The 15,597-nt window shown below is 41.7% G+C and overlaps 1 protein-coding gene across 1 annotated transcript in view; it reads left to right on the forward strand.

The window, feature by feature from the left end:
- Nucleotides 1-4,738: 4,738 nt before the first annotated feature.
- Nucleotides 4,739-15,597, forward strand: part of PHACTR2 (phosphatase and actin regulator 2) — a 198,391-nt gene continuing 187,532 nt past the window's right edge. The window contains exon 1 of the mRNA XM_007450314.1: nucleotides 4,739-4,879. Coding sequence (XP_007450376.1) covers nucleotides 4,867-4,879 — 13 coding nt within the window. The 5' untranslated portion in view covers nucleotides 4,739-4,866. The remainder of the gene's footprint in view (nucleotides 4,880-15,597) is intronic.

A 15,597-nucleotide genomic window follows, 5' to 3' on the forward strand; every position in this document is an offset into this window, starting at 1 on the left:
TCTGTAGCTTATGGTTCTGGAGTTGCTCCACCTTTTGGAAAAGCCTTTCTGCCTCTAGCTTTCCACAGCCTCCATTTGAGCTGCTCTTGGCGCACCTGGGCTCGGATTCCAGTCAGAAAAGTAGAGCATGGTTGCCACCAGTTCTTCCCTGTGTCCCCAACACATGAAAGCATCTCCTAGGAAAGTTGAGAAATAATGTGAAAGGTACAGACTTCCAGTTATAAGAGAAACAACGACTGGAAGGTGAAGTATGACCTGGTGACTACAGTTAACATTGCTGTGTGGTGCATTTGAAGGTTGTAAGAGAGTATATCACAAGGGGAAATAATACATTTTTTTCTTTTGTGTCTACATGAGATGATGGATGTTAATTAAACTGTGATAATCCTTTTGCAATATATGTAGGTCATTATGCTGTACGTCTTAAACTTATACAGTGCCATGTCAGTTATATCTCAATAAAACTGGGGGAGGGGTGAGAGATAATGTGAAATAAGCAGAACTTTTCTAGGAAGCTAAGACATCCTCTTCTTTGAAACTGAGAGGGAGAGTTGCTAATAGAGATTTGTGTGTGTGTGTGTATGTGTGTGTGTTTTGACGAAGATGTGATACTAGCCAGGTGATCACCAGGTGCTTGGCAATACATTTGAAGGTGCTGGACGCCACTGGTCACCTTGCAGTTGCTACCTCAGCTGGCCAGGCCTGGAGTCATGAACACCTTACAACCAACCTCAGGCAAACAGTTCTTAGAAAACCCGGCCAGTGACAGGTTGTAGCCTTCTTTCTACAGGTGGGATAGCACGGAGGGTATTTTGGATGCAGGTACTCAAAATTACCACTGGCCTCAAACAAATTAGTCTGATTATAAGGAAGTTGAGGAATATAGATATGGGAAGGTTAATAAAAACAAGAACTAAATCTATTTTAAAACCTGATGTAGAGCATTAGGCTTATTGATGCTGCTACTATGCCGTACAGCATCTCTGGAACCATTAGAAAGGGTCTGCTTTGTATTCAGGCATTCCCCACCTAGAGCATATTATTTGTGGGCCTGAATTAAATCAGTGGAGGGAGTGGGTTCTCCCTGGAGCTTGAGGAAAATGTTCCACTCACCCTGCTTTTCCATTGTTGTGCTGGCTTCTTCTGATGCTGGGTCAGGCCAATGATGGTGCTGGTGGCCAGTAGGGAGACCTGAAGCAGATGTGTCCTTGGCAATTTGTGCAGTTTTTAAATGGCCTGATTCTTTTTTTTTTTTTTTTTTTTTTTGCGGTACGTGGGCCTCTCACCGCTGCGGCCTCTGCCGCCGCGGAGCACAGGCTCCGGACACGCAGGCTCAGCGGCCATGGCTCACGGGCCCAGCCGCTCCACGGCATGTGGGATCCTCCCAAACCGGGGCACGAACCCGTGTTCCCTGCATCGGCAGGTGGACTCTCAACCACTGTGCCACCAGGGAAGCCCTGGCCTGATTCTTAATAGACCCTCAACGTTAGTTTCATTATTTCTCGACACCTTTCTACATCGCCTATCCCTTGTTTATCTCTTACAACATCAGTAGTTCGAACATCAGTACCTGAACTTAGCAGGTGAGGGAGGGAGATTGTGAGCTCCTAAATAAGGAATATGATCCTGAAGTAAAATAGTAGAAAGGATTATTTCCTACTATTTTTAAATTGCAAAAATGTAGTGAAGGACCTTAGTCCCTCATCTGAAACCCTTGGAATCAGATGCATTTCTAAATTCAGAATTTTTGCATTTTAAAAAGGTAGCATAATGCATATACTATATATTATGCATCAGTCTCAGCAGGGTCTGGACAATCGATTCCCATACCTGTAACATTAAAATTTCTGAAGCAAAATATGTTATTCACTCTAAATGAGATAAGTAAAGATTTTAAATATCCTCATATCACTTCAAGTTTGTTGTGACACCAAATGCATTTTGGAGCCAAACTCTAAAAAAATTAAGATTTTTAGAACTTTCTGGATTTTATCATTGTGTATAAAAGATTGTGGATCTTATATAAATCACATCATGAGTTAAACAGCATTTAACATCCTGTTCTTGGAACCTAATCAGTGTTTATGAGAAAAAGTGTTTTTCAAATAATCAACAAAACAAACTTTTTAAAAAATGAATTTATTTTTCAATGAAGTAGAGTTGATTTACAATATGCTGTGTTAGTTTCACGTGTACAGCAAAGTGATTTTACAGACACACACACACACACACACACACACATATTCTTTTTCAGATTCTTTTCCATATAGGTTATTACAAAACATTGAGTAGAGTTCCCTGTGCTATACAGTAGGTCCTTGTTGGTTATCTTTTTAAAAAATAATTAATTAACTTTTGGCTGTGTTGGGTCTTCGTTCCTGCATGTGGGCTTTTCTCTAGTTGCTGCGAGCAGGGGCTACTCTTTGCTGTGGTGCGTGGGCTTCTCATTGCGGTAACTTCTCTTGTTGCAGAGCATGAGCTCTAGGCGCGTGGGCTTCAGTAGTTGTGGCTCGCGGGCTCTAGAGCAGAGGCTCAGTAGTTGTGGCTCACGGGCTTAGTTGCTCTGTGGCATGTGGGATCTTCCCAGACCAGGGCTCGAACCCATGTCCCCTGCATTGACAGGCGGATTCTTAACCACTGCGCCAGGGAAGTCCCTATTTATTTTATATATAGTAGTTTGTATATGTTAACCCCAGACTCCTAATTTGTCCTGCATCCCACCTTTCCCCTTTGGTAACCGTAAGTTTGTTTTCTACGTCTGTGAGTCTGTTTCTGAAACAAACTTTTAGAATACAATCCATTTGTACTTTGGGGACTGATTGTATTAATAAAAATAATCGAGTCACATTTTGAACTGTGTGCAAAGATAATATAAGTTATAATCATATTAGTCAGCATGCATGGCCAGTAGATGACACTTCTTAGCTCTTCTTTACCAAAATCTCAGGCTTCATGATATTTCTTCTCTCTCATTTAGCTTTTGTATCTCCCTAACTCCTCTTCTTTTTTTTTGTCAGTTTGCCCTAGATTTTCTACAGATGACACTCATTCTGGGTAGTTGGCAGTCTTAATCAGGGCAAGTAGATGAGTTGTGGAAGCCACAGTGATCTGAGTCTTAGGGGATCAAAGTAATTTTCAAAAACATATGAAGAATGTTTTTCTGAATATATCCTCAAATTTGTGTGACAGAATTAAAATAATGGGGGTAAAAATCTCAGGGCAGAATCACCAAGAAATGCAGCTTTTCTTTAAGGAAAATATATGTTATATCACAAATGAAGTAATTTGCCTAAACAATACAGGAACCTAAAATCTATAGGAAAATTTGGTGACATTAAAAACAAAAATACTTAGAAGCTGTTGAAATAGAAGACTAGAGTGTAAATAATTTGCAAGTTGTTTGTCACTAGGAATTCCAATGGCATAAAGAAATACTAAATAAATTAATTGCTTTTTAAAATTTAACAATGCTGGGGGTTTGATAACACCAGAACTGTGTTTTAAAAACTAGTCAAAATAAAAAAACCTGTAGAGCACTTATGTACTGTGGATTCATTGTATCATAGGTCAAATGAGGCCGTTGTATTTTTTTTTCTATATCTGAGAAAATGCAGTAAACAGAGTTGTGCTGTCCCCAGAGTCTAATGTCATAACAGCCTCAGGGCACAGCCCATGATTGCTTCAGCACTCTGCCCATTCATATGCTCTGGCCCCTGAAGCTGTGTCAGGTGTCTTTGAGGGTCCTCTTTACATAGCCAAATTAAAGAAAAGTAGTGAAATGGACTTTCTTGTGGACCCTCTTGGTTTTCTCTTGATCCTCAAATTTCTGTCACTTAGGTGGCTATGGATTGTAACATACTATAGGGTCCCCTGACATCTTTTGACAATCATTTCTTGTGTTATTAGTGACATTTAGTGAAATCCCTTTGAATTTCTCTGTTAGCATAGGTGGGCAGAAAATCTGACCAGAAATAGGAACGCCAGTCATGATGAAAACATAACCAAAGTGGAATGAGAATACTCACCTTGTTAGCATTAATTAGAGCAGAAATATTAAGACAGCTTAATTTTATTTTAGAATGTTTGATCTGCTCTTCCTTTCCCACTCGCAACAAAACAGCAATAACCAAAAATAAACTTTAAAATTCTGAATTGAAAAGTTGCCCAGTCATCCAGTGATGTCAGTGATAGAGGCTGGACCACGTTTAGATTAGTCCCCCCAAAAGGGTAATTTATCGTACTTCTTTTTTTTGCAGTACGTGGGCCTCTCACTGTTGTGGTCTCTCCCGTTGCGGAGCACAGGCTCCGGACGCGCAGGCTCAGCGGCCATGGCTCACAGGCCCAGCCACTCTGCGGCATGTGGGATCTTCCCGGACCGGGGCACGAACCCGTGCCCCTGCATAGGCAGGCGGACTCTCAACCACTGTGCCACCAGGGAAGCCCCGTTTTTACCTTTTAAACTATCTGTGCCTCTTCCTGCTCATGTTTGCTCTGTCATCTTTTGGAAAAGCACTGTGTTCTGCATAACATGTGCACTGCTTTTCGGAAATGTGCAATACACTCAACGTTGCAGTGATTTTTTTTTCCTCCTTTGCTCGGAACAGAGGTGAAAACCCCAGTGGATTCAAGTATCTACTTGATAGGCTCAGTCTCTCTTAATCAGCCTGTAATGGAGCTAATGGCTGTATGTCATCCTTGGAGATATAAATTTCCTGGCGGTGTCTCCTGCAAACAGTGCATGAAGTATGCTCTGTGTGCCAGCAAGGACTGATAATCAGCAGAAGGGCAGGGTGCTTCATTAGCCAGGAGAAGAGCCAGGGCTTCCCAGCTGCCAGGCTCCAGAACTCGCCTCGCCACTCCTGAGACATGGACAATGCCGGTATGTAAAGCAAGCATGTAATTCTTCATAGCCTCTGGGCTCGTTTGCAGTCTGCACCCTTTGCTGCAGAAGGTTTGCCTATTTGTTGGTCTTATTCCGCACTTAAATGTTCAGGACCGGGAACTATGTAATGTGTTAACCCTGCTGCATTGTCCACAAGGCAGTCAGTGTTTGCTTTCAAGTTCAGGAATCGGGAATGCAGATTGTAATTCCACATTCACCTTTTGGAAGACTGCACTGTTATTTCGGCTGCAGGATGTGTGCTAATGATCCTTTTGTGCTCAGAACAGTGGGTGAAAAAGGCATATAGTTGATGATAAAACTATCACAAAGGGCGGGGGGCAAAGGGTAGATGGTGTCAATGAGCTGAACGAAAATGTTTTTTCAGCATTACGGTATGCAGGGTGTAATAGCAGAAGAATTCTTGCGTCTGATGCTTAGTCTTCATGTTAGATGCAATGTAGGAAATGTCTCAGTGTCCTCTGATATTTTAATTTCAGAGCACAGACATTAGTGGCCAATCATGTACCTTTAAATAATGTATTTGTTTTTAGTATCTTTACTTGACAGCTAGACATACATGGCTACGGAAGTATTCTAATGCCAGTCACACGATTAGCATAAAATTACTTCTCATGCAGAACTTTTTCTTTTTTCTTTGCTGTGTTGAACTTTTAGAAGATACGCACTCTGGGATTGATTATTCCCCATTTCAGCATTATTGACACTAAATGCAGAATTCTCCCAAATGTGTTATGGATTCTCTGCCTCGTGAAAGGCATTAGCTCAGTTACTCCGCTGCTATCAGTTTTACAGTGATGCCCTACAGCGCCTGATACACAGTCAGCTCTGCTAAGAGGATACATCATTTAAGACACATTCTACACAATAAGACCACACATTTTTAATAAAACATGTTTGTTTATGAAATGTAGCTGTTTCAGCCCTTGGTGCAGGTAGAGCAGGCAAGCAGAGATTTTGAAGGCAGAGTATTTTGAGTTCTTCTGTGAAATCGCTTACCAGGAGTAAAACTCTGTGACTAAAATAATTTTGTATTTGACATTGAAAGCATTGAAATAGATTGGAACAGTACATTATTAGGGATGAACATTGAGAGTTGTGAAAGAAACACATATTAGGGGTGTGTGTGTGTGTGTGTGTGTGTGTGTGTGTGTGTCTGCAAAGTAGTAGTAGGAAGGAAGAGGCTGGGCTGATTCATGTGCATTATCCACCCCCCCCATCTTGATCATTAAAAAAATATGCCATAGGGCTTATCATATAAGCATGTAGGTATGATATTCCATGACAAGGCACAATTTCAAGATCAGCCCAAAGCTTCTCTAATTACAGCAGTAAAGTGAATCTGGAATCCCTATTTTAGCCTCATTTAAAGCTTCTGCCACCCACAATTAATTATACTGATGTCCTGGCAGAGCTATCACTTTAATTCAAGCAAATGCCTTTCTTAAGACATAGAGAACCAGCAAGAATACACTTTGGTGGCAGAGAAGGGAAATCAATAATCTACCCATTTTCTAAATTATATGCCATTGCGTATTAATTTCACAGGATATTAATTAAGTTCCACCCCTTCCCTTTCCTGTGCACAGGCACGCACGCAAACACACAGAATTAGTGTTCAGGCAATTCTGGGAATTGCTGAGCTTAACAGTGTTAAGCAGTTTCTAAACATGCTAATAGAATCAGCATGTAAATCCTAGCCTGTGCTAATATTTATTGTGATTTCGCAAGATGGAATACAGAAGGCAGCGTTTCCCAGTTGTGTCAACTGCAGGCTCTCTTGGGGATGCCTAGTTACAAAGTGTGTAACTCAGATTTGGGGGTCACTGGTAAAAGCCCTTCATTCTCATTTATGCTTTCCATTTTCACCTTACTCTTTCTGTCCTGAATTCTTCTCAACTTCCTGTTTCCTAATTTAGAAGCCATCTGGGGGAAGTAACAGACTATTCACTTGTGTAAATATCAATGCTTGATTCTTCAGAGACTAAATATTTGTGTCAGCTCTGTCCAGGATTTCTCTTCTTGTTCCTTGTTTCTAGGCTTTGGGGCACTTCACTGCTCATTAGCATCACCATCAGATGAAATAAAGAAGGAAAGGGAGCTAGGACTCAAACTTGAATTGGAGATGAGTGGGATTCAATTACACCTGTGAGATTAGGAACAATGTGCAGATTTTATTTATCCAAACTAACATTTCACATGAATTATTAAAAATTGATAATAAGAGATTTTATGCATTAAAAAGTTAATTTCAGAGTTCTATTTCGTAGGTCAGGCATCAAGAACATATATAACAAAGGCAAATCCTATTTAAATGTTAAATGTCTTAAAAGGAAGGGAGCTTACGTTTTTTGAATGCGTGTTATGTTCTAGGCACCAACTTCAGTATTTTATATAGGTTACATCATTAATCTTGCAATCAATCTGTAGGTAAATGTTATTTTCCAAGTTACACATGAGGAAACTGAAGCTAAGTAAGAGCTCACTAATAAGTAGTGATTTGTAAACTTGAGTCCAACTCTTTTTGACAGTAGCAAAATTCAACCCAGCATTTTTCATGCTGTCATCTTGCTTTGAGACTGGGAATTCTTCATCTTTGTATCTTCCATAGCATCGAGTACAGTGCCTGGAACGCAGTAAGCATATAATAAATATTTAAAAATTAAATCGAATGTCATTGAATTTGTTCAGAGCAATTTTTCTAAAAGAAAATTCTTTTCTAATTATCAAGGTCAAAGACGATCTTATATCTAAATGCTCTATTAGATAGAAGTCGGTACATGGTAAGAAAAAAGATAGTTGTGTTGTTTCATAAACATTCATACATTTATGACAATTTGTAAAGTAGAATGCTTTTTGATAGAGTCCACCTGTAAAATTTATTACCACTATAAAAAGAGTATTCAAAATTTTCACTTGAAGTATATGATAATATTAGGATCATTAACAGAAATTATGAAAAGAGGCACAAAAGAATTTAAAAATGATATTTGAATAAAGTGCAGAGACATTAATCTGCACTATGGGAGAATTTGACACTTTCATTTTCTTTCAGAGAGATCGTGGTTAGAGGGAAGGTCATAGAATAGTGGTGGCTACTATGTCTCTTTCTACAACACCTGTGCACAACAAGGTCTTTCATCAGTAACGCTTACATTTCACCTTACTTCTTTTCAAACTCTGTACTACCCTGTGAACCACTACAAGGTTTGAAAAACATGCTATGAAATAATACTCTGTTTTATTTAAATTTTGATACATACATCAAGAGAAACCATAGTTTCAAAGAGAGGTTAGCAGGTTTTCCTACTGTTTGATTTAAAGTATCTGCAATTATTTTGATAAGTAGCTCTGAATAGTTCTTTATTAGAGGATAATTCCCTAACATCCAGCTATCTATTCCCCCAAAATTACTGTTTGAATTTCCTCACATAAACCATTTTTTTTCCAAGTATTTAGTCTTCTAATTATGTACAGTAACTAAAATTATGCCTCATTACTTTTTGGGCTTTAGAAACATGATTTCCTTTCCTAGTCCTGGATCATTCAGTCCTGGGGCAGTTTTTACACCTTTACAGGTGTGAAGTTCAAGTCTTGACATCTGTTGCTATGTGGACCTGACTGTACAGGACTTGCTTATTGTCGGTTATTTCCCAGGCAGCCTCTACTTCTGCCAAGCTGTCCTACTCTCTGTTCTATGGACACAAACACGCATGCGTGTCTCCCTTTCTTACCCTTGCTCTTCCTATTCTTACCACCTGGAATGGCCTTTCCTCCTCACCATTCAGTCACTCTTTCTTCCATACATCCAGGAAATGTTTCCTGGTCACTCACTCTGCACCAGGCCCTGTGCTAGTCAGTGAGGGTACAAGTGAATGAGACAGAACTTGTCATAATGAAAATTCATTCTAGCAGAGAAAGCAGAAGTTAATAATGAAGAGATAAAATACTTGGGTTGGGATGAGTGCTGTGAACTTCATGAAGGGGCCTCAGGCCAATCAGGAAAAGCCTGTGGCTTGGCTTTTATTCTACCCATAGGTTTTGGGTGGAGTTGTGGCGTGACAGGACTGATGATTTCAAGGCATAACCATGGGAAGAACAGATGGGAGAGAGGCAAGAATGGAAGCCTCTAAGAATGAAATCCATTTAGGAGGCTCTAGATTGGGGTGTGACAGTGCGGGAGGGGAGAGAGAACTTGACGGAAACCCAGCTCTGTTTGGAGGCTCAGCACACATCCCACCTTCAGGAGATTTTCCCAACTGGTCTTGAAGCCCTGCCTTTCCTCAGGGCACTAAAAGAACTCACCGTGCAGCTTTGTACTTCCTGACAGTCCATCTGAGATTACCCCCTCCCCCACTTCATCTTTTTCTTCCCATTCTTTAAGCATCTTGAGGGCAGTTGACACATCATAGACATCTGCTGCGTCCTCCAAAGAGTTAGAGTAATAGTTCTCAACTCTGGCCGTCCAGTAGAACCACTTGGAGAGCTTTTAAAATATACCAATCTCTGGACCCCACCCTGGACAAATTAGATCAGCATCCCTGGAGTGTGGTCAGGACATGGGTGTTTGTTTAAAAGCTCCCGAGGGTATTTTAATGGGCAACCAGGATGAGAACTACTGTTACAGACAGCTAGAAATACCTACCTTGCAGAAGTAAGCAACCACTCCTCACCCCCCTTCCTCTCCCTCTCCCCCGCTTTCTTCTTCCTCATCTCCCTCTTTCCTCCTACAGTGAATAGGCCAGTCTAGTTGATGATTTGTGTTTGTGAATTATCTGCTTCCGGGTCGAATGTGAGGCTGGCAGGGTGAAGAGACCTCCAAGGAAACAGCTGAAAGAAAAAAGCAGAGGCAAAAGACTGCTTCTGGACGACACACCAGGATAGGAACACAGTAGGTTGGACCCAGGCTTTCTATAATCCATCCTTTTGGAGAATGTGGACCTGATTAAGAAGGCGATATGGAGAGACTTAGTCACCTACTTCTTAATCAGGAAGCGTGTTTCCTCCTCCAGCATCTCTCAAGCAAATTAAATATTGAGTAACGATTCACCATAGCTGCAAAAATGTTCTCTGGTGAGACTTCACATGTAAGTTTTAACTAATAAGAGATGTTAAACATCCCTTGTCAAGTTTTATCTAATAGGAAAGTTACATTATTAGACCCCAAAGAACACCGCTATGATTTAATCATCACTGACTGTATCTGTGCTGAGTGGTTGGGTCAGAGCCACTATTAGACACCAATACTATATTTGCTGTATCATGTGACTCACCACAGGCATCCTTCTTTTTAGTGTTAGAGAGATAGGTCCTGTTCCATCTGATACGTGCCCCGCCAAACACACACACACACACACACACACACCCCAGAATGAGTTTCAGATCGTTTTGAACTGACAGTAACCTTAAATATTAAAGCATGGAGAGGATTTGATAATTTGTTTTTCTGGGTATTTTGGTTAATAAATGGTGCTTTTACAACCCTCAGAATGGGAGAAAATATTTGTGAACGAAGCAACTGACAAAGGATTAATTTCGAAAATATACAAGCAGCTCATGCAGCTCAATATCAGAAAAACAAACAACCCAATCCAAAAATGGGCTGAAGACCTAAATAGACACTTCTCCAAAGGAGACATACAGATCGTCAACAAACACATGAAAAGATGCTCAACATCACTAATCATCAGAGAAATGCAAATCAAAACCACAATGAGGTATCACCTCACACTAGTCAGAATGGCCATCATCAAAAAATCTGCAAACAGTAAATGCTGGAGAGGGTGTGGAGAAAAGGGACCCCTCTTGGAGTGTTGGTGGGAATGTAAATTGATACAGCCACTATGGAGAACAGTATGGAGGTTCCTTAAAAAACTAAAAATAGAACTACCATACAACCCAGCAATCCCACTACTGGGCACGTACCCTGAGAAAACCATAATTCAAAAAGAGTCATGTACCGCAATGTTCATTGCAGCACTATTTACATTAGCCAGGACATGGAAGCAACCTAAGTGTCCATCGACAGATGAATGGATAAAGAAGATGTGGCACATATATACAATGGAATATTACTCAGCCATAAAAAGGAATGAAACTGAGTTGTTTGTAATGAGGTGGATGGACCTACAGTCTGTCATACAGAATGAGGCAAATCAGAAAGAAGAAAACAAATACGGTATGCTAGCACACATATATGGAATCTATAAAACAGTACCGATGAACCTAGTGGCAGGGCAGGAATAAAGACACAGACGTAGAGAATGGACTTGAGGACACAGGGAGGGGGAAGGGTAAGCTGGGACGAAGTGAGAGAGTGGCATGGACATATATGCACTACCAAGTGTAAAACAGATAGCTAGTGGGAAGCAGCCGCATAGCACAGGGAGATCAGCTCGATGCTTTGTGACAACCTAGGGGGGCAGGATAGGGAGGGTGGGAAGGAGGCTCAAGAGGGAGGGGATATGGGATATATTGTATCTGATTCACTTTGTTATACAGCAGAAATTAACACAACATTGTAAAGCAATTATACTCCAGTAAAGATATATATATTTTTTAAATGGTACTTTTTACACTAGGGTTAATATAGAACTTTTTTTTTTTTTTTCTTTACGCGGGCCTCTCACTGTTGTGGCCTCCCCCGTTGCGGAGCACAGGCTCCGGACGCGCCATGGCTCACGGGCCCAGCCACTCCGTGGCACGTGGGATCCTCCCAGACCGGGTCACGAACCCGTGTCCCCTGTATCGGCAGGTGAACTCCCAACCACTGCGCCACCAGGGAAGCCAAATAGAGAACTTTTAATGGAAACAACAAAATTCATTAAAACCATCTTTTATAATATTTGATTTAACTATCTCATGTTAAATCAAACGAGGATCATTTGAAAAAGTGTGGCAGAGGGTTTTAAACTCTAAATGGTTTTGCAAACGAAGCCTCTAGTATCAGAGGCTGCGAGGGGCCCCCTCATCCTGGTTTTGCCTGTGACGTCACCCCTGGATCGACATTCCTCCTATCCACCCCGCCCCCGCCCCGCCCCTCCTGCCCCACCTCCTGCCTCTTCTCCCCTCCCCCCTCACTCTCACAGTGGTCGGCCGCTCTGCACTTTTCATTACCCCCCAGAAACGCGTAATTTAAACATGCTGATCCTTCTGTGTGGAACCCCCATCGCCGCAATCCCCCCTCACCACCTTGAAAAGCCTTGTCACTGGATAAGTCCCAGCTCAAGAGTCCCCTCCTCTGTGGAACTTTCTGCAATTTCTCGGGATGGAATTCGTGTTCTCCCTTCTCTACGCCTGAAGAACACTCTCTTATCCCATTCGCACAGGTGTCAGGTGCACTATAATGCTATTCTATGTGTCTGCCTCTTTGACTAGGCCACGTGCACCTAAGGACCGGGCTGTGTCTTCTTCATAAGTTCATCCCCTAGTGCAGCGTCTGGCAGAAGATACGTGTTCCGTAAGAGGGCAAAGGGGTAAACTGGCTGAAATAAAGCCTGAGGTATATCTTTTATTGTGTGCTTATACTTACATAGAAACAATGAATTAATTTTTACTGGCAGTTGAGTGATATAGTCATTTACCATTAGGACAAGCAGTGGGGAGCCCATCAGAATCACTTATGGAATTAAAATCTGTCTATCTATCTACTTACCTACCTACCTACTTACCTACCTACCTATTGCCATCCCAGGCCCACACCAGACCTACTAATTCAGAATCTCCCATGGGGGTAAAAGGATAGCTGTATTTTTTTTCTTTTTTTTTGCGGTATGCAGGCCTCTCACAGTTGTGGCCTCTCCTGTTGCGGAGCACAGGCTCCGGACGCGCAGGCTCAGCGGTCATGGCTCACGGGCCCAGCCGCTCCGCAGCATGTGGGATCTTCCCGGACCGGGGCATGAACCCGTGTCCCCTGCATCGGCAGGCGGACTCACAACCACTGCACCACCAGCTGTATTTTAAAAAAATATTTCAAGGGTGCCTCCACTGTATACCCCTGGTGAGACTCATTGTCCGTCTAAGGGACATTTCAGAAAGCTGCTCAGACAGAGCAAGTTTCCACTGCTTCGTGTGTTTTTAAGATAATTGATTGTTGCCCTTATGAAATCACATTATTACTAGAATTATAAAGGTCATGTGCCATTTACAGAAGCACTCTGGTAGATCCTATCGGAGACCTGCACTGACCTGTAAATGAAGAACTGTCTCAGTGAGACAGTTGCCTGGGAGTGGAGGTGAAGGCTGTGTTCTCTTCACCCTCTCCCTACAGAGAGCACTCCCGAGGTTCCCTACCTTGACTGAGACGTGCTTAAAACTTCACCCACCCCAGTTGCTTTTAATTTATCACCTGCTGCCTGCCTCTGTGTTTCATATACTTGGGTGTTATTTTCTTAGTAATGGAAAATTGGCAACCATCCATTTTGCAAGCAGCTTAACTTAGGGCATTTTTAATAAGGGGATTAAAGGAAAGATGGCCAATCCTGACCTCTGAGAACTGCCAGTATATGGTGCAAGAGTGAAAATATCTTAGGTGTCCCCTGCAAGACTTTAGTCTTCACAGCGTCCATCATGCTTGTCTGTGGTACTTACAGAAGAGATGTTAGTAGGTGGAGCCAACCCATTTGCTCAAACAATATGCATTTTACAACATTCACTAACCTAAGGGTCTCTCCTTTAAATTAAGAAAGTTCAAAGACATTTGTTTAAATAACTGTGTGACTATGATTCTAGTTGAAAAAAGCCAGAGAGTTGAAAATTAAAGCCAACTTTGTCTTCAAAATCCAGACTTTGTAGAAAACCAGGAGCCCTGTAGCATACATTTGGAATGAAGCACCATCATTAACTTTTATATTTCCTGGCTTGTGTCAGTTTTTGTCACAACTCTAACCTTCTATAAACAAAGGTGTCTTTTTTGCTAACAGACATTGGCTTTGTCCCTAGCAGTTCCAAAGAAGGTTTTCATGGAGCCTCAAAACTACAAAAACTCCTAAGGTACTTTTCGGTTCCTGGGTAATTTTAAAAGAAAATTGAGTCCCACAAAACTGTGTTTTAAATGCAGAACGAGAAATAAGTGACTTTTTTAGAATACTGTTCATGCTTCAATAATATCCCTTTCATCTTTAAAAATGCTTACAAATATAGTTCATTTCTCACAGTTCTCCAGTGAAATATGTAAACATTTCAAGTGATCAGTTTCTCTTTTACAGATATGAAACCAAGGCAAAGAAGTATATTTATGTATTTATTTTCAGAGATCAGCCTCATGCACAGCTTAACTGCACATGGGACAAGTTGTAATGACATATGAAAAGCACGTCTGGTTGAGGATATGCTTGGCCATTTGCCAACTCATGAGGCACGGGCCATGCCAAATCTGATTCCCATTGACTTTTATGCAGAAGGAAAGCCAAACGCAATTTACCCTTTGGGTTGCATGCATTATTGTTTTCCAGGGAAATGTGGTTATATTTGTCCTGGCCACAAAGGCTGTCTCAGGGGAGGACGGCCAAATGGCTTTGGTCACAGTGTCCATGAAACACAGCTGTCCCAATCTGTTATCTTGAAGCTGTCTGTACTTGGATGTGCAATCTGGGGACCGGGGACCGGGGAAATCAGCTGGAAATTCCAGTAGAAGTTCATTAATTAGGGGTCCAAGCATATGAAGGGCGTGTGTTTATATGGCAGGTGGGGAGCAGATGCAGAGGGGGCAGTACAAACCCCCAGGGGAAGGACAAGAGTATGAAAACTAGGGCAGCCCTAGCATTTTCACACAGAGACTGGGCGTGGAGATCCAGTTCTAGAGCAGGGACTGGAGTATTGGGTAGGGGATTTGGACAAATTAGAGAGAGATAGATGCTAGCTTATGAAAAAGGTCAACAGAAGACGTTGGGAGGACAGCACAGGTTTTATTCTGCCTTAGCCAACAAGGAAAACTCAGGAGATTAGGGATGTGTTCCCACACGCCCCCAGCCCGCTCAGGCCGCCTCATTGTGGAAGGGCGTTTTGTTGCCATAGCTCCAGCCTCTCTGGAACGGCACAGGACTCAGGAGGCCAGCAGCTATGAGGACACTCACCCACCACCAACTCTTGAATTTATATTTTGCATGGGAATCATTCTCAAATTGCAGTTCTTTCTTATATTTAGTCACATTTATCTGCCTCCTCTAATTGAACATACTCTAATATTTGGAGTCGTGAAAAGAAACTAGACTGAGAGTCTAGTTTCCTGGCTGAGTCTCTTCCACTGGCTGGCATGGTGCCTTGGGCACATCCATAGGCCTCACTTTCCTTATCTAAATATAGGATTGATTATACTTGGCTCTAGTACGAGTATAACGTAACCGCAGACTCATTTGGTGTATACATGCATTTTAAATCTTTACAAATATTAACTCACTTGATCCTCACGGCTACCTCTTAGGTGGTTGTGATGGCCTCCCCCTCAGCCTGCTCTGGCTCCCCTGCCTTCCGACCTTGTGTCTTCAGACCCTCAGCTGTTCCTTTTTGCTGTTTTCAGTGTACTTGTTTCTGGCAGCTTTCATTTCCCTCCGTTTTTGTGTGCTGTTTCTTTCTTTCTTTTTCTCTCAGTTTTACTGAGATATAATTGATATACAGCACTGTATAAGGTTAAGGTATACGGCATCGTGTCTTGGCTTACATATCTTACAAAATGATTACCGCAATAATTTTAGTTAACA

The sequence above is a fragment of the Lipotes vexillifer genome, unplaced genomic scaffold (genome assembly GCF_000442215.2).
Source record: "Lipotes vexillifer unplaced genomic scaffold, Lipotes_vexillifer_v1.1 scaffold112, whole genome shotgun sequence".
NCBI lineage: Eukaryota > Metazoa > Chordata > Mammalia > Artiodactyla > Lipotidae > Lipotes > Lipotes vexillifer.